The 19,113-nt window shown below is 40.4% G+C and overlaps 1 protein-coding gene across 3 annotated transcripts; it reads left to right on the plus strand.

Moving 5' to 3' along the window:
* The first annotated feature begins 3,086 nt into the window (after window positions 1–3,086).
* MFSD1 (major facilitator superfamily domain containing 1) lies at window positions 3,087–18,772 on the plus strand. 3 transcript variants are annotated; one of them, XM_064457890.1, is made up of 17 exons: window positions 3,087–3,274; window positions 3,382–3,434; window positions 3,592–3,704; window positions 4,061–4,103; window positions 4,616–4,683; window positions 5,520–5,628; window positions 6,812–6,914; window positions 7,650–7,748; window positions 8,495–8,606; window positions 9,617–9,673; window positions 10,325–10,481; window positions 11,574–11,671; window positions 12,002–12,114; window positions 12,601–12,648; window positions 13,391–13,451; window positions 16,828–16,942; window positions 17,201–18,772. In XM_064457890.1, the coding sequence occupies exons 1-17, from the start codon at window positions 3,124–3,126 to the stop codon at window positions 17,258–17,260; spliced, it is 1,560 nt and encodes a 519-aa protein (XP_064313960.1). In that variant the 5' UTR covers window positions 3,087–3,123; the 3' UTR covers window positions 17,261–18,772. The 3 variants fall into 3 exon arrangements, with proteins under 3 accessions (XP_064313960.1, XP_064313962.1, XP_064313961.1); XM_064457891.1 differs by lacking the exons at window positions 16,828–16,942; window positions 17,201–18,772 and adding an exon at window positions 15,890–16,632 and having other exon boundaries at window positions 3,089–3,274; XM_064457892.1 differs by lacking the exons at window positions 16,828–16,942; window positions 17,201–18,772 and having other exon boundaries at window positions 3,088–3,274; window positions 13,391–13,455.
* The last annotated feature ends 341 nt before the right edge of the window (window positions 18,773–19,113 follow it).

The raw sequence follows: 19,113 nt of genomic DNA on the forward strand, positions 1-19,113 counted from the left end.
TGCATTGTGGGCCACTGCTCAAACAGGAGAATCAGCCGAACATGTTGTGAAGCATATGCATGCGGCCATTGCTGCTTTAGGAACTCCTCAGGAAATAAAAACAGATAATGGCCCTGCATATATTTCACAAACATTCGAACGCTTTTGCCAATTGTGGGGCATTCGCAGAGTAACTGGCATACCCCACTCCCCTACAGGACAGGCCATTGTGGAACGTGCTCATGCTACCTTGAAATTGCTGTTGCAAAAACAAAAAGGGGGAGAACTGGCTCCTTCTGAACATCTTGCAAAAGCGATTTATGTTCTAAACTATTTGAGGTTAACAGGAGACCGTGACTCTCCTGCAATTGTAATTCACCATCTGTCATTGCAATCTGGACTACAAAAAGCTGACTTGGTAAAAGTGCAGTATTGAGATTTAAAAACTGGGGAATGGAAGGGTCCCGCAGAAGTAAAAATGGCTGGTCGAGGTTATGTTTGTGTTTTGACAGACGAAGGTCCACGGTGGGTGCCTAGCCGCTGGGTGAAACCATGGAGAGAAGATCCAGGACAGCAACAGTCGTTGCCCTGATACATTTCCTCCTATCATCCTCTCCATTGTTGATCTCGGCCACTTGTGGATTTCGGTACAACCATGCCAGAATGTCTGGGTGACGCTTGCAAATAAAACGGGACAGAGTACAAATATTCGGAAGGATGTAATTCGGATTTAGATTTCTGGCGAGCAGGTAAGACAATCATAGTCGCATTTTTAGCCCCAGGTGTAGCTGCAGCACAGAGGCTTGCCATGCTTAACAAACTAGGATACTGGCTAGCGAATCAGAGCAATGCCACAACATTAGCACTTAGTGGGCTTTTAACTGAGGTAGATTCCGTACGGCATGCGACTTTACAAAATCGTGCAGCCTTAGATTTCTTGTTATTAGCCCAAGGTCATGGGTGTGAGGAGTTAGAAGGTATGTGTTGTATGAGCCTTACAGATAACTCCAATTCAATTTACCAGCAACTAGATCGACTTAAGAAACTAACCAATGAGTTAAAAGATAGCTCTCTAGGCCTTGATTCATGGTTAACTGGGTTAGGTATCTCAGGATGGGTAAGAGATTTAATTACCCACGGGCTTGTGTTATTATTAGGATTATTATTAACCGTGCTAATATTAGGATGTGTCTTTAAGTGTTTCATGAAAGCAGTAGAGCGCATGATGACTGGAGTCTGGATTGTTCAAAAACAAAAAGGGGGATTTGTGGGATATCTGGAAAGCAAAGGACACATAGTGAACAATCCAGGCTCAGACTGTGTGGACTTAATCTGCCTGGGAACAAGAAGGCCTCAGGGATGTTGCAAGTTAAAACCGATGTATGTAGCTATTATTAGCAGATGTGATTTTGTAGTTCCCAAGACTTACAAAGGGGCATGGTACAAACTGACTGTGGGAACGTGTGGGATGGCATTACGCCTTCCTGATAAGCTGCAGATTCCAAGATTGGCCACAGGTGCTACTCTGTCAACAGGGGCCACATCCCGTACCACCGGCGGGAGTGTCTCGTTACAGCGTAGCAAAACCAGGCGGGAGTTGCCGATGCTGCTAGTAGCTATCGTTGGGATAAAGTCCAAGGCCGTGCTGACCAACTAAGAATAGGCTTGTGTATAATAAACAGTAGAGGCTTGTGTGTGATAAGGTGGTTGCAGAGTTATATTAACTGTGCTGTGTCTGTAATAAACTGGCATTTGCTTGATCATATTGGTCGTGTGCTGTGTCCGTGACTTCCGCGTCAGCATTAGGGCAGTTGAAAATTTGACCCCATAGTTTCATAACATAGTTCTCCTTTGACAGGCCTGTTAAAAGACACATATTGAGCAAAAAGCAAGCATTTTATGCCCAATATTAGTTCACAGCAGATGCACTGACAGTACATGACGCTAACGTGTTTTGAAACTTGTTTTGATTTTCTTGAATGGTTAGTGGCCAAATTAATACCAGAGTAGCTGGAAAGTGGACCTCTTAGTTCACAGCATGTCAGGTAGAACCCAATGCTTTTCTTTCTGTCATCCTGAAAAGGTAAATAAATCCTTTGGCTTAAATAACAAGTATTTCTGCCTTCATTAAGAACATATTTTAATGAGAAAGCACCATCTGCCACTTGATGATGCGTACACAGGATTCAGGTCATCTCTGGTGCGAGAAGATGAAATTTGACAGAAGGCTGGACCTTTTTACATTGAATAAGTAGCTGTTCAAGGGTTTGTCTAATATGGGAAGACCTTTTTTTGGCCAAACAGCTGAAGAAAAGTGACTTTAATATCCAAAAGGAAAATAATGGGGCAATTTTACAAGCTTTTGTATTTCCCTACACGCTTATTGTAAGGCTTCGTGCAGTCTACACTGTAAGCTTTTTATTTTTTTAGTTTGCTGTTGCTTACAAGAGGTTTATTCCTCTAGAATGTCTCAATCAAAATGCTAAAATGAAAAAAACGAAGCCTAGCCATGCGAGGAGAGAGGCTGGCGAAGCAGTGGAGGCGGCAGGGAGCCGTCAGGGCTGAAGCGCGGCATGCAGTCGCTCCTTGGCACCTCCAGCTCCGGGCAGGGAGCGCGTGGCCTGGGCAAACCTGCCTGCAGGAAAACCAAATGTGCGTGTAACGTTTTAAATCAACCAGAGGCAAGAGAGGCACCCTTCCTCCATGGGGGCTCGCTCTCCACTTGACGACGACAGGCCTGCCTTTAAACCCCCTTTAAACAGAAAAGGCTGTAGGTACTGAAACCTGGAATAACGTCCTGCCAGCTGTGTGCCTACCACACAGTTTTGTCGCTGATGCAACGCTGGGAGCGCTTTTTGTGAGGTACATGCTATTTTGCACGCTATACCGCGAGGCCAGGTTTGGGGTACGTTTCAGGGGGATTTTAAGTTTTTTTTTTTTTTGCCACTGTTAGGTTCTTGTTTTAACTCGGAGGCCTCATGAGTTGTAGTATGCGATGCCCGGGGAGTTACACGCCTCAGGTGAGTGAGCTCCTCACGCTGCCATGGCAACCAGCCGCGGCGCGCTGCGGGCCGGCACCCCGCCCCTCCGCGTGACGCGCGGGGCGCTCACGTGACGGCGGGCGCTCACGTGACGGCGGCCGCGATGGCGGAGGAGGAGCGGGCGCTGTTGGGCCCCGCCGGCGGCGATGGCGGCGGCTCTGCGGGGCCTCCCCGTGCCCTGCCCGCCGCCTGCGACCCGCGGCGCTTGCCGCACCGCCTCCTTGTCCTCGCCCTCATGTGCTTCCTGGGCTTCGGTGGGTGGGTGGCGGCGGCGGCGGGCGGGGTCCGGGGGCGCGGGGAGGCGGTGGCGGGGGGCCGGGGTCCGGGGTCCGAGCTCTGAGGCCTCCCCTTCTCCTTGCAGGCAGCTATTTCTGCTACGACAACCCGGCCGCGCTCCAGACGCAGGTTCAGCGGGTGAGTAGCCGCCCGGGGCGGGAGCGGGGTTACGGAGGCTGGGGCCAGGTCAGAAAGCGTCCTTGTTTGTACCCACTTCTACTTGGGTGCTTATTCTCTGTCCTTCTAATTACCGTAGGAGTAATTACTTTCTTTAATTTACCCCTTCTTTATGTAGGACATGAAGGTGAACACGGCTCAGTTCATGGCGCTCTATGCCTGGTATTCCTGGCCCAACGTGGTTCTTTGCTTCTTTGGAGGTTTTCTGATAGACAGAGTTTTTGGAATACGGTAAGTGCCATGTTAGTGTCACTCGTGTTCAATGGGTGGTGGACTTAAAAGTGCATGCAAAGTATAGGCTTTGAAGTTTTTCAAACTATAATAAGCTTTTTCATTTTTTTTCCCCTATGACCTAGGAATTTCAACTGGTATAAATGGTCTTCCTTCCTTTTATGACTTAAATAAGTGGCTTCAAAAATGCCAGTCTGGGCCAGCTTTTTTAACGAAGCTGTCAATTGGCAGCATTTATTCTGGAGAGCTTTTATTGCATATCAAACTCCCCTTTCCTCCTTGCTGTAGGTCCAGTGCAGTGTTGTATAGTAAAAAAGATTGTAGCTATGCATTAAGTGACTTTATTTTTCTTACAGGTTGGGCACTATAATATTTAGTGTCTTCGTTTGTGTTGGACAGGTAAGTGCAAACGTGAAGGATGATATGTGTCTGAAACTTCTCTGCTGGGATGGGGAAAAAAACCCATATAGCTTCCTGTGTAGTAGTGTGTATTGCAGGTGAGAGCAGGGTGGTGAAGAGAACTGAAATGGGAGAACCCTGAATTTTATTGAGGTAGTTGGGAACTGATGGGGCAACTGGGAACAGAGGACCTTGAAAGATGCGTAAAATAAGAATGTGAGGGAACCATATGCTTTATTTGTTTGATGTGAAGCTACTATGTAGATGTATTTAGGTAGGGTATGACGAAAGAGGTGAAGCATGACTTGAGCCTCTAGATCTTGTGTAGCCAGCAGGATGATGAATGAGGCAGAAGGAGCAAAGGCAAAAAACTAAGAGTAGGAAGAGAGCGTGAAGTTTTTCTGTAGGTCTGGGAAGGGAAAAGGATTTTTGTTTCTGTTTTGAGATGGTTCTAGTTTGTTCCATACTTCAAATATAAAATTATAACTTTTCCTTAAATGTTTATTTGGCAGGTAATTTTTGCTTTGGGAGCACTAGTTAATACTTTCTGGCTGATGGACATGGGCAGATTCATATTTGGGTAAGTCCACAAGAGTATAGTATGTGCTCTCTGAGGTAAGGACTGTCTTTCAGTGTCCTAGAAAACTGCTACCGTGTTTACAGTCAGAGACAAAATTATTGGATTTTGAGGCATTTATAAAGTTGAGGCATGCAACATCTTCAGTTGTGTTCCCAGCCTAGCATAAACTTGGAAAACAGAAAATAGGACTTTGCAGGTCTTACTGAATTCAGAAATTATGAAACTACCCAAATAAAGACACTCAGTAAGGTGATAGAACTGTGTTAGTCCTCCTTTTCCCTTAATTCTTTCTTTCCTGAGTAAAAAGCATTCTTAGCAACAACAAGTACAGCAGGGCTCCTCTGGTGGCAAAAAATGAGAGCAGATGTCAGAAGAAATACCTCCAAGTTGTGAATGTGCCACGACATAAAAATGTTAGAAAATCTGACCAACTGTATTGGGGGGTGGGCAGATGACTCTATTAAATTCTGATTCCAGGTAAGATGCCTGCTTTTGGTTTCATTTGAGTCAGGATCTCTACCACTTTGTTCTTTAATCCAGAAGAGAAATGAGATGATGTTGCCCATTGATTTAATTACTGTAAATAACCAAATTATAATCACTCCTAGACTGCTTAAGATACCTTGTACTGTTAATTATTTTTCAGACACTTCAATTCTCTTTTTAATTGTCTTTAGGACCTCTATTGTTTTGTATATATGCATTAGATCTACCTGTACACAGATAAATTTCTCTGAAATACTGTCATCTTGGTATTGCCAGCAGCTGATGGGCTGCTTCTGTGTTGCTTTGTGTCTTGCAATTAACATGTTTTCTTTTGTGCCTTTCTTTTTTAGAATAGGTGGAGAGTCCTTAGCAGTGGCACAAAACACATATGCAGTCAGCTGGTTTAAAGGCAAGGAGTTAAATCTTGTGTTTGGATTACAACTGAGCATGGCCAGAATTGTAAGTGTGAAACTCGGTAGGTTTAATTCATAGACTTGAAGGTGTGCAGCTTGTCTTGGCAGAGAGACAGGTGGAAAACAGCGTTTCTATGCTCCCTGTGGAGTTTCAGTTAAAAAATGTATGTGAAATTTAAATGTGAAATGTCAAAAACTTGTGGTGAATAGACAAACAATACATAAGGAAATGGGTTAATAAGATTTCTTAGAATCTGTCAAGCTTCAAAGCAGCCTGGAGGTGTTGTTAGTGTAGATTGCTGGGTGGGACAGTCACAGTGCTCCATTTCATCAGGCTAATTGATTCTTGGTGTATCATAAAATGTTGGCTTACGTGAGTGTAACTTGTGGCTCAGGGACTAAGCGCAGACTCGGATAAATGAGTTGGGATGGCTGCTTTAAGAAACTCCCATCCTTATCTGTTACTGTAAGATGGTTTTGGCCCTGTTGCTGGTTCTGGTAAGAACTGTGTGACTGCATCTCAGTTGTGCCATTTTGGTCTGATACAATCACTTAAACTGCCACTAGAGGTGGGTTTACACTAAGCTGCAAGGCTGTGAATGAAGAGTGGAGACATGCCTCTCCTGTTAGGGGTCCTTTTCAGCAGCCTGTGGTATCTTAAACCACTGCAGGTATTTACCTTGGGAAAAGAAAGTTAGCTGGTCACAGCTGGGTCTGGGTTGATGTTCAGGCTGTTGCTAATTTGCAGTTGCCTCATCTCAGCTGAACTGTAGTTAACTCTCTGTTGTTAGCCTTGGGATTGCAGCCATGGATCCCTTCTCTAGGGGGTGAAGGGGGGGAAAAATGCTTCTTCCTGATGCCTGTCAGGTGGGAATCCTGTTTGCTTTAACATGTGGTATTAAATTCAGCTCAGTTTATGAGCTAATACAATGTATGATATAGATTTTTATGGCACTTATAATTTATGTCTCTGTCGAAACACTGTTAGAGTTGTATAAAATTTCAGTTTGTGATGGTATATTATTGTTGCAACGGTTAATTTATTACAAACGCTGACCAAACCAGCAGGGAATAATTTTATCATTGTTGCTGGTGTTTTATGTTCCCTATGTAGCATCTTACCTGTTTGTTTTAAACACTGTTCAGTAAGCAGTCTGTCTAATGTTCCTTTTGAATTCATATAATTGTGAAATACGTTATTCTTCACCTGAGTCTCCTCTTCTGCCTAGGGGAGCACAGTGAACATGAACATCATGGGATGGATATACTCTAGAGTTCAAGATCTTCTGGGGTACACTGGTCCCAGTACTCTTGGGTTAACTCTCATGATAGGTCAGTAATATTTTGAGTTGGTGTCACTTGCTGTTTTAGGCTTCTGAATTAGAACAGCATGCATACATGTTAATGATTTCTTACTAACTTGAAAGTAGGACAAATATATTTGAGACTAGGAAGAGCAATTCCAATACTCTTTGTATCAATGGCTAATATTCTTATGCAGGTGTACGATTTCTGTAGCTGATAAAATACTGTGTGATTTTTGCAGTTGCCAAATTCAAGTTTGTGTCTTACAGAGATGAAACACTTAAGATATTTTGAGTAAAGGATGGACTTTTAAAATTTTCTGAAGGGTGTCATGTCAAAGCTTGTGTGTAGTTGATGTATAAAAGTGAAATTTCAACTACCTTTGGAGTTGTGTTCCTTTCCTTCAGAGTCATGGGTATTAAGGCCCTGGTGTTTGTAACAAGGCCCAGGCTTTGTTTCTGTTATTACGAGGTACAGATAAGGAGCTCGGCTGTGCTGAGTGGGAGTGGTGGCAGTGTTCTAAATAAAATAAATGTAGCTACATGTTTGTACTCTAATCCAAGGCAAATGTCTCACGTAGCAGGCTTCAGTATTTACACCTTTCTTTTTCAGTTGTACAGCTACTAAGTCTTTGTGTATAAGACAAGCTGGTGTTAAACTTAGTTTCTATTAGATATGTAAAGGTATGCTATGCTGGTTGTGCTTAAAAGCCAAATTACTACTTGAGTCAACAACTAAACATGTCGTGTTGCCTTCTCGCAGGTGGCGTAACGTGTCTCTTTTCACTGACCTGTGCATTAATCCTTGCTTATCTGGACAAGAGAGCAGAGAAGCTCCTTTCTAAAGAGCAAGGGAAAACGGGTGAGTTGTGTGGGTGGTGTGGCTGAACCTGCCTTGGGCTTCATTCTTTCATTCTGGAAGAGACTTCCAGTTACTCTGTGCAGGTTTGCATTTTATGTAATTCATAAATTATGTGGCTGCCGCTTAACACCTTATTCACAGTTACAGCTTTAATAATAATTTTTAGTTCATTTTTATATCAGTAGGAGGTTTCGCAGTTTACAGGCAGATGTGCTGTCATCTGCGGTATTTATAAATCAAGTGGAATGCCTTCCAGTTCGCACCTATTTGATCCGTGCCATTGCCACTGGTTTTGTTGGAATTGGGGAAAACCATGCAGCTCTTCTTTATCAATGAGTTTTCTGTGTGGGAGATTTTAGCCCAATTAAAAATAAACTAAATTTGAGAGCCAAGTAAGAGCATGTAGTGTGAGGCTTCAGACATGAATTTAGCTACCTGATTAAACATTTCCTTGAAAAAGTGGTTTGTATTTCATTCTCCTGCATAAGACCTTCAAAGGCTTTAGAGAACTTGTACATCCAGTTTAATGTGGGAGAGAAAATTTGTTCTTGACTTTGGCATTATTGGGTCAGGACTCTTATATTCTTAACCGACTCTCACTGTGTAAACTTTAAACAAGAGAGTAGATAGTGACAGGAGTATATGCTTTAGTAGTGATTTGTGTTCATGTTAATGTTTTTTCAGTGTGGTTGAATTTCAGATAGCTTATGCTGACTGAAATAATATTGTTTCTTGCCCCACTCCAGGTGAAGTGATTAAGTTAACCGATGTGAAGGACTTCTCTTTGTCCCTGTGGCTTATATTTGTAATCTGCGTCTGTTACTATGCAGCGGTTTTTCCTTTCATTGGACTTGGAAAGTAAGTGTGTCTTTCTTATGTAGCAATTTGGCTAGGGTTTTATCTAGGTACTTACAAAGGGAGAGGTGCAGGCTGTTGTTTAAGAATCCCAGATGGCTACAGAATCTCTGGTCTCCCAGCAAGTCTGTGCTGTGGCTGTCATTTCCGCTGTGGCATTGTTCGCTATACTTGTGATACAAAGAAGGAAACTGTAAGAGTTATGTTTATCTGCTGAGCTTTGTGGGAAATACCACTGCTTAACATAGGCTGAATTGTCAGAACTCAAAACCATAATGAATGCTCTATTTCCTGATTAAGCCTTGATACAGGTTTAAAGCATGGTGCGAGTTTTGGTGTGGAAAGCTGTGGACAGCCATCATGTAGAATTCCTTCCATGTGCATAAGCTATTGACTGAGTGCGAGGTGGGGGCTTCAGTGTAGTTACAACTTTGGACCAAAGTTCTCTTACTGTGCTGACTTTGGTAGATATTGAGTTGAAACTTGAAGCGTTCATATGTAGGTTTCCCTGTTGAACACCATGACCCGATCTAATAGCTCAATCAAATGGGTTTTGAATATACTTGGAATTGGAAACAGATTTCTTGAGCTCAATGCATTTTTTTATGTTGAGTGAGATGGAAAAGTCTGAGATGATGTGGAGAGGCCTTACAGTCAGCAGTGTAGGTACCTATTTTTTGCTTGTGAATATATTATAAAAATTCTCACTTCGGTCTCTCACAGTATGCTCATTGCTTGTGTCTCATTATTGGGTTACATGTTGGTTATGTACTTTGGATGTTTTCCCCAAAGTGTAATTGAAATAGTCCTTAGACAAAAGAATTGTAGAGTCTGATAATAAGCTCCTAAATGCATTATGAATGAGGATCCATAGTGGGATGTTTATGTCAAAGCTATATAGCTATATTTAAGTTTCCTGTGAACTAGGTTGTTCTGTCTTTACTTTATCTAGCTTAATTTTTCTTTCATGTCATACCAATGTGCATTTTTCTACATCTGTTTTTTTTCTTTAGGGTTTTCTTTATTGAGAAATTCAAATTCTCATCTGAAGAAGCAAGTGCAATTAACAGGTATATTGTGGTTGGTTTAACAAGTAAATGCGCTATTACGGTGTTGTAGCGGGCGTATGTATCTTTGGGCTCTCACCATGTGGGAGGAAGTTTGGGACTACTGTCTGTTGCAGGTGGTGACTTGCATTTAGGTAAACAGGTAGATTTCACATGGCCCAAGGAATAATTGGGAGTGTGGGTATTTGTTTAAATAAAAATGTCTTAGGTGTTCACACTGAGGAATCGGAAGGAAAAGGCTGTGTCTGAGGGGTATTATTTTGGCATTCGGTGATTCCCTTCTGAGGGATGGAAACAGTTTAATAGCAGCACTAAATGAAGTGAATTTTCCTAGTTGGAAGATGAATTTGTGATGTGGCAAAAAACCAAACAAATAAAAACCAACAACAACAGAACACTTGCTGGTGTATGATTCCAAGACCTCTGAGTATGTTACTATTTCCTTGGAAGCTGAATGTTTTAATATCCTCAGACCTCTTTGGAATTTTGAGTTCTGGAGTCTGTTGTTCGGAGTTTTTATTGTGTGGTTTTTCTTACGGCCTCACAGTTAACAAGGAAATATGGTGTTTTGTCTGGAGACCCTTGTATTGTGTAACACCTAAAGCTGTCCATGGCTAGCTAGAGTTCAGTTCTCTTATTTGTATTCTTTTGTAGTATTGTGTATATCATATCGGCACCCATGTCCCCAGTTTTTGGACTCCTGGTGGATAAACTTGGAAAAAATATCATCTGGGTTTTATGTGCTGTAATAACTACACTTGCTTCTCATATTATGTTGGCTTTTACCTTCTGGAACCCCTGGATAGCAATGGTAACTAATTCCTTGAGACTTACAGCTAAATATGATAAAATAAGAAATGGAGTTGATGATGAATTGTTTTGCATAAGTTGCTGCTGTCTTCTGACTGTTTAGGTAGTCCTCAAAACCTATTTTGATATCCCTAAATTTTAGAAGGATATACTACATGAAACTGAGTTTAAAACTAAAGATGGTGAAAAAGCAAAGAATGCATAATACGGGCAGAACTAACATGAGCTCTCTGCAGCCTAAAGATAATGCTTCAAGCTTTGGTGTGTTGTGGAGGGAGGCAGTAGTTACGCATGTGTGTGTTGAGGTGAAAAAAGCTGGATACTGTAGCAGTAATTTTATAGTTCTTTAGTGCAAAAAGGTGTTTAACTTCTTAGTAAGGATGGGATTAGACTGGAGGGCTGTATGGAGTAGCAATTCCTTGTCCCTTCAGAGAAGACCTTAACTCATCACAGTACCTGCGGTTCGGTGGTGCTCTGTTGTGGAGGTCTGCTCTCATGCTTCATGAACACTCCTTACGCTAGCTGTTACTAGATTGCTGTGCTACATGCTTGCTTTCTGCCTAAAACTTGTTCTCTTGATGTACTTCTGAAGATTATTACTATCATATAATTAAACCACTTTCAATGATTTTAAACTTTCTCTAATGTGCTGTATTGGATAGTGCTAAACCTCAAAAAACCCCACTTTGTTAATGGTTTCCCCTTCCTAGGGCAGATTCCCTGAGAAATTTCCTTTGAATTGAGGTTTACACTGGTGAGCACCATATTTAAGCCTTTATCAGGGTTAAAAAATAGGGTCCTTGTTTTTCAGGTATTTTTCTAGCAACTTGCATTGATCTTTTCCTCTGGGTATTCAAGTCAGGCTTTCTTTAATGCTAATTAGAGAGAGTTTAGTTTGTGGGTCACTCCTGGAGAAAGTTCTCTCTCCTTTTAAATGTACATATTTATTTAGGTCGGTATTGCAAAAAGATGTTACTTTTGCCCTTCTTTTTTTCTCTTGGGAGAAGGGGGAAACCAATATGTTAATTTATTAGAGCTTTACAGCAAATGTGTCTTGCCAGTGTCTGTTACTTGCTCTTATTTATTTCACTAGTGTTTGCTAGGACTGGCCTACTCATTGCTTGCCTGTGCCTTGTGGCCCATGGTGGCCTTCGTTGTTCCAGAACACCAGCTGGGAACCGCTTATGGCTTGTAAGTACTTAGATCTGTCAGCTTTTGCTGCTCTACAGTGACCATGTCCTGATACTATTGAACCATTGAATATCAAGCAGTTCTAACATGTTAATGGTTAATTCCTCCACGTTCAGTCTCACAGGAAGTCTTATGTAGTTTCAGGATGCGTATGTGTGGTAGAGCTCATGGTTGTGGTAGATGCACAGAAACTTCCGCAAAAATGCAGAATCTTGACTGTTATATGTCATAGCAAACGGGCAGGAGTTAATGTCATTGTTCAGTGCCACTAATGATGTTATCTTTAAAAATAAATTTCTACACAGTAGTAATTCTTCATTTATGTGTTAGTATGCAGTCGATCCAGAATCTCGGTCTGGCAATTATTGCTATAGCAGCTGGGATGATCCTGGATACGAAAGGATACTTGTTTCTTGAAGTCTTCTTCAGTGCTTGTGTTTGCTGTAAGTATTAAAAAAATTGAAAATGGTTTCTTTACAATCAGGAAGCTTTGTTAGGCTTTTTTGTTAATATTTCCTGTAAAACAGTAATAACTCCTTTCTTACAGTCAGAGGTTTCAGCTGGGGCAATGTTGAAAGTAACTCAAACCTAGTGAAGTGTGTTTGTGGTTTTCTTGACGCGATTTAGTATAAGGAGTTTCAGTGTTTTGAATAAAAAAATGAAGAGTGAGTGAAGGGGTAGGGGAATGATACTTATAAAGGCTATTTATGGGAGCTGTTATTACTATAACTAAAATAACCTTTTCTGAGTTACCATGCTACTTATGAGCATAGTGGAATCTTCAGAAGCAATGGAGATGTTGCTGGCAAAAAACCTCCCCTCAATTACAACTATCATGAAATCTTAGTTGTTGCCTGGTTGTATGTTAAAGTTGTTCTGTCATTGTAAATTTGTCAGCTAAAACTGTTTTTTTTCTTTTTTTTTGTTAGTGTCACTAATAGCCGTAGTCATGTTGTATTTTGTGAATCACCTCACGGGTAAGTAAGTGTTTTCAGCTTCTCTTGATATTTCTTTTTATCATAATTCTTTGAAGTTATCAAGCTGAACTGTTTACAGGTGGTGGTGTACGGTCCTGTGCCAGGTGCTATATAGCTCATGGCTTTGGTACCATGAGCATCTCTTGATGAGGCCTGTCCTCGTAACAGCATCTTTGCAGGTGCTGTAGTGTGTAATTCCCTGAACCTTGCTGTGCTATTAAATATCATCAGCAGGACAGTGGTACCTATCCCTTCAGCTGACTTCAACAAATATGTAGGATATTCCGCAGCTTTTTTAAACTGCGTATCAAACTTGAGTGTATCTGCAAATATAAAAACTCAATTCTGTAGACTTCCTTTCAAATAGCAGTGTTCTTTCTCAACTGTGTTTTGAAGCGGTAACTACTGAAACATCTGGAAGAGACATTGTTTCTTTCAAAGTTACTTCCACTTTCTTCAGTTTTATGGGGTATTATGGTGGGTTGTAGAGTAACTTCATTGTTACTCAACAGAAAACTTGATCAGGCTTGAGAGTTTAGTCTGGGTCCTGATTTTGCTTGCTTGGATGATCATGATTACATTGCTCTTACTCTTTACCTCAGTTTCTGCTTTTGTAAAATTACCCTACAGATTTCTTGTTCTCAGAGCACTTGAAAAATTAACTTCTGTAGTGAGGTATGATATCAAAGATATAAAAAGACCAATTTTTGAAGTTTCAAAGTGTGTATTGCTTCTGTTGCAGGTGGTGATCTCAACTGGTCTGCAAAGAAAAGGGAAAAACTTGAAAAAGTAGCTGCAACTGAGTAAGTATAAAGAACAATAAAGAACAGTGTCCTCATGAAATGTTTAACCTGAAGTAGTTAGGTAGATTGCTGTCTGAAGTTGATCTCTTTTGTAGGTCTGCTGTTTCTATTGAATGTTTTTTAGTTCCTTACCAGTTAGTAGTAGGATTTTATATTCCTGCCTCCTGTGAAGAGGAAGTAGCAATTAACCAGGTGTCCTTCCCTGGCAGTCTTCCTTGCTATTTTTCTTTATTTCAGTGGCCTTCCAACTGAGTGGAACTGAAATGTGTTTTTAAAGTGTTATATTGCTTGTTTAAAAGTGTGCTTCATGTATATGGTGTGTGCCTGACCCAGTCAGCAGCAAACGTTACCTGGGTTTAATGTCAGATAATGCATGGATTAATTTTTTTAAGTGTCATTAAAAGCTAGATCTCTTTTCAGAAGAAATTACACTCCAGTCACTTCCCCTTCAGTTTCAGCTTGCTCCTCTTGCCAACTTATGTAGAAGTTTTAATTCGGCTTGTCTCTGAAAACCATGGCTTGAGTCCAAATTGCGGTACTAATGTGAAGCTCAGTTTGTCATAAATGTTATTGATTAGAGTGAAAATTTTCCATTGTTAGAAAGAAAATTGGATAGGTGTATTTCAATAAAGTGGAATCCACTTTCTTTAAAAGGAAGTGGAGCACTTGAGGTGGGCTTAGGGCAGAAATTGTCAAAATTTGCTTATTTTGACAGTTTATCCAATTAAGCAAATTTCCTTCTGTGGGAGGCTTAAGTCCTGTGTTCCTCTGCACAGAAAAAAAGGACAGTGACACTCTTCAGAATAGGAACTTTAAAAATTATCTTCTTTGGTCTTGACAAAACATTGGTGACATGTTAAGGATCCATTGCTGTGCATAGCCCTAACAGCCGGAATCAGGTACTCTTGCTTTTTAACTGTGGTTTGAGCAACCATGAAGGTATGAGTCACCTGCTGTTGGGATATCCCCTGAGTTCTAGGGCACTGGATTTATCCCCTCTGCACAGTAGAAAGTTTGCTTCCTTTTTTGTTTGCTATCTGAGAATGTGAAATGAAGGGTAAAGCTCTTGGTGGATATGGAGTGCGGTATAACGGAGTCAAACATTGGGCTAGTCTTACAAGGCAATTAGTTTGAAAGTTGTATTGGGGGAAGAAGAGAGAAGCAGCATTGTATGGCAAAGTCCATTAAGAGACGCCACTGTAAAGGCAAAACAAAAGATGCTTCAGCTCCAGCTTCTCCATTACCTGCTCAACTGTCTAGAAAAACTTTTTTAAGTAGACGTAAAGCCTGTCCATTAGACTGAGTTTGGACGGCTTAGTTTGTCCCGATGACCTTGTTGAAGATGCTTTCTCTAGTAGTGTCACAGCACCCAAAATTCTTTTATCTTTTCCTACTTCTAATTAATTAGTGCTGTGATGATTAAAAATATGTGCCTTGGAGAATGTAATGTCAATGGGGATGAAGTCTTGGTTAATGTATTGATATTTTTCATAAATATATTTAAAGCAAATGTTTAATTTGCTTAAGGGTGGAACAAGTCCAAGAAATCTGAGGTTTTGCTCCTCTAATCTGAATTTGTTTTGCTGAGATTGTGATTGATAACTGTTGGAAAGGTCACGGTAAATGTTTCATGACTCTAGTCATAGTTTAACATTTCTTGTGTGAAAGAGCAAGTCACAGTTTTCAGGATAACATCTGTAGAATTCAAGCTGCTTGTATGTGAACAGCACAAGAGTTTCTTTTGAAATGCTTTCTGTTCTGACCTAATTCAGCTCAATGAGTCTCTTCAGATCTTGAAGTTCATTTGCCTGTAATGTTCAAATTCTTTACTTTTTAAAAGGTAGCTAATTTCACCTGCAGATATTGTATATATCACAGCTTATAAGTTTGTTCCAGGCAAATACTTTGCTAACAAGATGTCTTATAAATGGACTTTATGGACTTCTCTAAAACTGGACTGTGTAACTGTCCATATGATGATACTTAAGTTAGTCTCAAAAAAAAACCCCAAACCAACCCAAAACACCTGTCAACAAGGTTTAGCCATGTGGAGTTTAACATGGTTTTGTTTCTTGCCCTAATTTGTGGACTTCTTAAACATCAGTCTTGAGCAAAGCTCAAGGAAACTAAAACCTCGCCAGACCTGGTAAGCGTGCTAGCTTACTTGTGATGAGTATCATCATCAAGCCGAAAGGTCACAGCCAATTTTAATACAAATGCAAAAAACCCCACCCCCCCCCCCCCAAACCTTGTACCCAGGAGCAAAGGAATTCTGTGTCCAAATAGAGCTGCTTTTCAATGTGCCTGGCCCATGTGGGGTGTGTGTAACAATTCCAGTATTTTCTGTGAAAGATGGCTTTGTATCAGTGTACGCTGTGGGATACAGAGAAATCTTAGACCAATATTTTCAGTAATTTTTATTGCAATGTTTTTTGCAGAAAAGAAATTTGAATAGCAAATATCATCCAGGAGTGGGGAGCATTTGATCAGCATCATGTCAACTTGAAGAATTAGTGTTGTTTAGTTTGGTGGTCAGCACTGCACAATAGCTCTTTGGAAAAGAAACTAACATGCTGGTGGTTTTACAGTAAATGGTTAAATTTTGTGCTTTGTAACCAATTTTAACTAATGCCAAAACACTTACGCATTTTACACTGTGTTTGAGCTCTGTCATTGGAGAGGGTACTCTGCAACCCAAGACAAATGTGTTCCTCTTAAGATAAAGACTAGTATAAAGTGTCTTCTGTGTGCAGCACTGGTGGGGGTGGAGATTTCTTTACGTAATGGCATTTTATGTTCTGTAATATGGCTCATTGCCTTACAGAGCTTGGAAACGGGTCACTGTTGCTACTTTTGCTGCTGTCTTAAGCGTATTTAGAGCCTGGTCAGCCCTGTTTCTCTTTAAGACTTGTGTGGAAAATGAGCAACAATGCCCTGGTCATTGACGCTCTTGTAGGTGACTGCTGTTAACTCTGGAGACTGCTGAGCAGTCTTTTGTTTGCATTTTTGACAACTGATTCTTTTTGTATTGTAATCTTTATTTTAAGGAGTAAAAGCTTGGTTAATAAAGAGTAAAAATTGTTACAAAAGCTCACTGAGCATGTTGTAATCTGTGAAAATGAAAAGATTTATCTTTCTACTGAAGTATTGCGATTTGAATAAAAGGAAACTGCAGAAAACAGCCTCTCTCTTTCTTTACACTGAATTAGAGTAATCCATACACATCTCTTAGGCTCTTTTAATCTGATATCCAGTGTTCATGTATAAACATTACAAGCTTTTTCTAGTTACTAAAAATAGAACTGCATACACAAGATAAAGTTGCTTGGGTTTGCACTACCCAGTGCAGATATCTTAAACCAATTTTCTTTTCCAGAGCAGAAGAACAAGAGAGACTCAGACGTCAAAATGAAGATGACTTGGCTAAATTACGGCCAAAAGCTGATGACTTTAGTTTAAGGAATAAATACCTCTCCAAACTAGGCGCTCAGGTATTAGTAACGAAGTAGGGGGTTTAATAATGAAGAACAGAACAATGAGTTGTTTATTTTAAGAACTTGGCTTGTTGATTCAAATAACCAGCAAATCAACCTCTGATTAAAATGCTAAATATATGCTTGTTCTCAGAAATGAAGTTGCACCAATGGTAATTAAAAATCTAATGAAGAAAACGAATCAATGGTTGGTGGAGCAAAAAAACTGAGGAGCAGGTTTATTATGATGCATGATTTTTAAAATTTTTTTTGCAGCTACCAGATAACTACTCTTCCTGCTTCTCGACAATGCTACACAGAAGTGTGTTGAAATAGCATGTTGTCCCACTTGCAAATGCAGAAATACACTGATGTTCCTGGAACACAAAACTTTGTTTCCAGTACTGACAACTGCCGCAGCAAAAGCAGAGTGATGCACCATACTCTTCTGCAAGCGTAGATCCTATTTTTAAAATACTTGGCTTAAGCTCCCCCTCTGCACCATGGGTAAATAACACATATACCGATGAAGAGACCAGCTGGCTGTTTGTGGAACCCATGAGCTATGTCCTACACCCTCCTATCTAAAATACATAGTGACTAGATGGAGTCAATAGCGAAGACTTGATTTCTTCTCACTACACAACAATGTCTGAAATGCAAAAGCTTTGTTTCAGTATTCAAATTGCTGTGAAATGATGTAGGTGTGGGTTACATAGCCTCTCAGGTTGGACAACGTTGTTACCGTGTTGGAAATGGTCTGTCCTCACATTTTTCTGTAAGGAAAATCAAAAAGACTGCCTTTTCATTTGGGTTCAAGCAAGTATTTCAGAGGAAACCAAGCTATACAATTTCAGTGTTACAGTTCAAGAAATGGAGCCCTGGAATTTAATACTAGATCTCATGCTTAGCAAGAAACCTCACATAAGTCCTGATTAATGTGAAAATTGATGTATTAAGAGGTTGTGACTAAAAACTATAGAGTGTGTTAAATGAAGAACTGAAGTTTGGCTTTCAGTGGGGGAAGCGTTTAATTTCATAATGAAACTTAACGCTTTCCCATAATTTCAGTGGAAGGCTTGTTGCTGAATAGCTACTTCTCAGTAGCTGCTGCAGAGTGCTTTTTTTTCTTTGTGGTTTTTTTTTTTTTGTGAAGTTTTGTTACAGGCATATGTATTTTACTCACTTACGTAATTGGTCAAACTATTCCTAAACTAAGCTAATCTTACTTTAAAAGGCAAGAGCATGTGGCTTTCCAGAGCATTAAGTACACCAAATGAAGAGCTGCTATACAGGTAGAGGGTAAGGTGCACAGGGGTGGGCGAGCTTTCCTTGGCTGATTTCAGGGAGTCCTTGTGTGCCACAAAATGCTTAAGAGCCTTTGATGTATTGTGTAAATGCAGAGAAGGTAGTTTGTTATAATAATAAAAATTATGTTATACCTGTAACATTTTTTTTGGCCTATGTAATACAAGCAGACCTTCTGGAACTTGTGGTCTTAAGGTTCAGGTGGTTTGGTGTTTTGTTTGTTTTTTTTTTTTTAAAAAGATACATTTCAGTGGAGTTTTCTTTCAAGTTTCTGAAAGACTAAGCCAGGACTATCTTGGTTAATAGTTCTGTAGTCTGAAAAGCAATCCAGGAAAACAAAGTAGCAGGTTGTGAACTATGCCAAGCTTACTGCTGAAGGGGAGTAGTACACTGACTCGTGATAACTCTTATTGGTGCTCTCTGTGCTTCCTTTGAGATCCAAACACTATCAGCTCTGAGGCCGTTTGATGCAAGTTGGTTTATTTTTCCTTGTAGACTTGTGAATTCTGGATCTTTTTTTAATAAAAGCTTTAAATGGTTGCTGGCATCTGTATTTTTCTTACCTGACTGTTTAGTGATGTGTTGTTGCCCTTGGTGGTTGTTGAGACTTATATGCGGGGTTTTGTGTGTGGGGGTTTTGTTTTTGGGTTTTTAAAAAATTATTATTTAAAAAACAAACAAACATGATTTCATATGTCCAGGGGAGCACAGGAGAGTTTCTGGGGAAGTGTGGTTTTGAGGATCCAAAAAGTTTTCCCCAGTTCCCCCCACCCATGGGCTGATGCTTTTATGCTTTTTTTTTTTTTTTTTCCTTGGGGAGGGAATGAGATTCTTGTTCTTCTGTCGCTCTTCCTCATCTCCTTGAGCTACCTGCTGCTCCT

The sequence above is a fragment of the Phalacrocorax carbo genome, chromosome 7, assembly GCF_963921805.1.
Source record: "Phalacrocorax carbo chromosome 7, bPhaCar2.1, whole genome shotgun sequence".
Taxonomy (NCBI): Eukaryota; Metazoa; Chordata; class Aves; order Suliformes; family Phalacrocoracidae; genus Phalacrocorax; species Phalacrocorax carbo.

Bases quoted from the DNA above. Each gene is read 5' to 3' on its own strand.
- MFSD1 (XM_064457890.1), top strand. From the start codon at position 3,124: ATGGCGGAGGAGGAGCGGGCGCTGTTGGGCCCCGCCGGCGGCGATGGC. The intron at 3,275-3,381 runs GTGGGTGGGTGG...TTCTCCTTGCAG, and splicing joins CATGTGCTTCCTGGGCTTCG to GCAGCTATTTCTGCTACGAC. The intron at 10,482-11,573 runs GTAACTAATTCC...TTATTTCACTAG, and splicing joins GGAACCCCTGGATAGCAATG to TGTTTGCTAGGACTGGCCTA.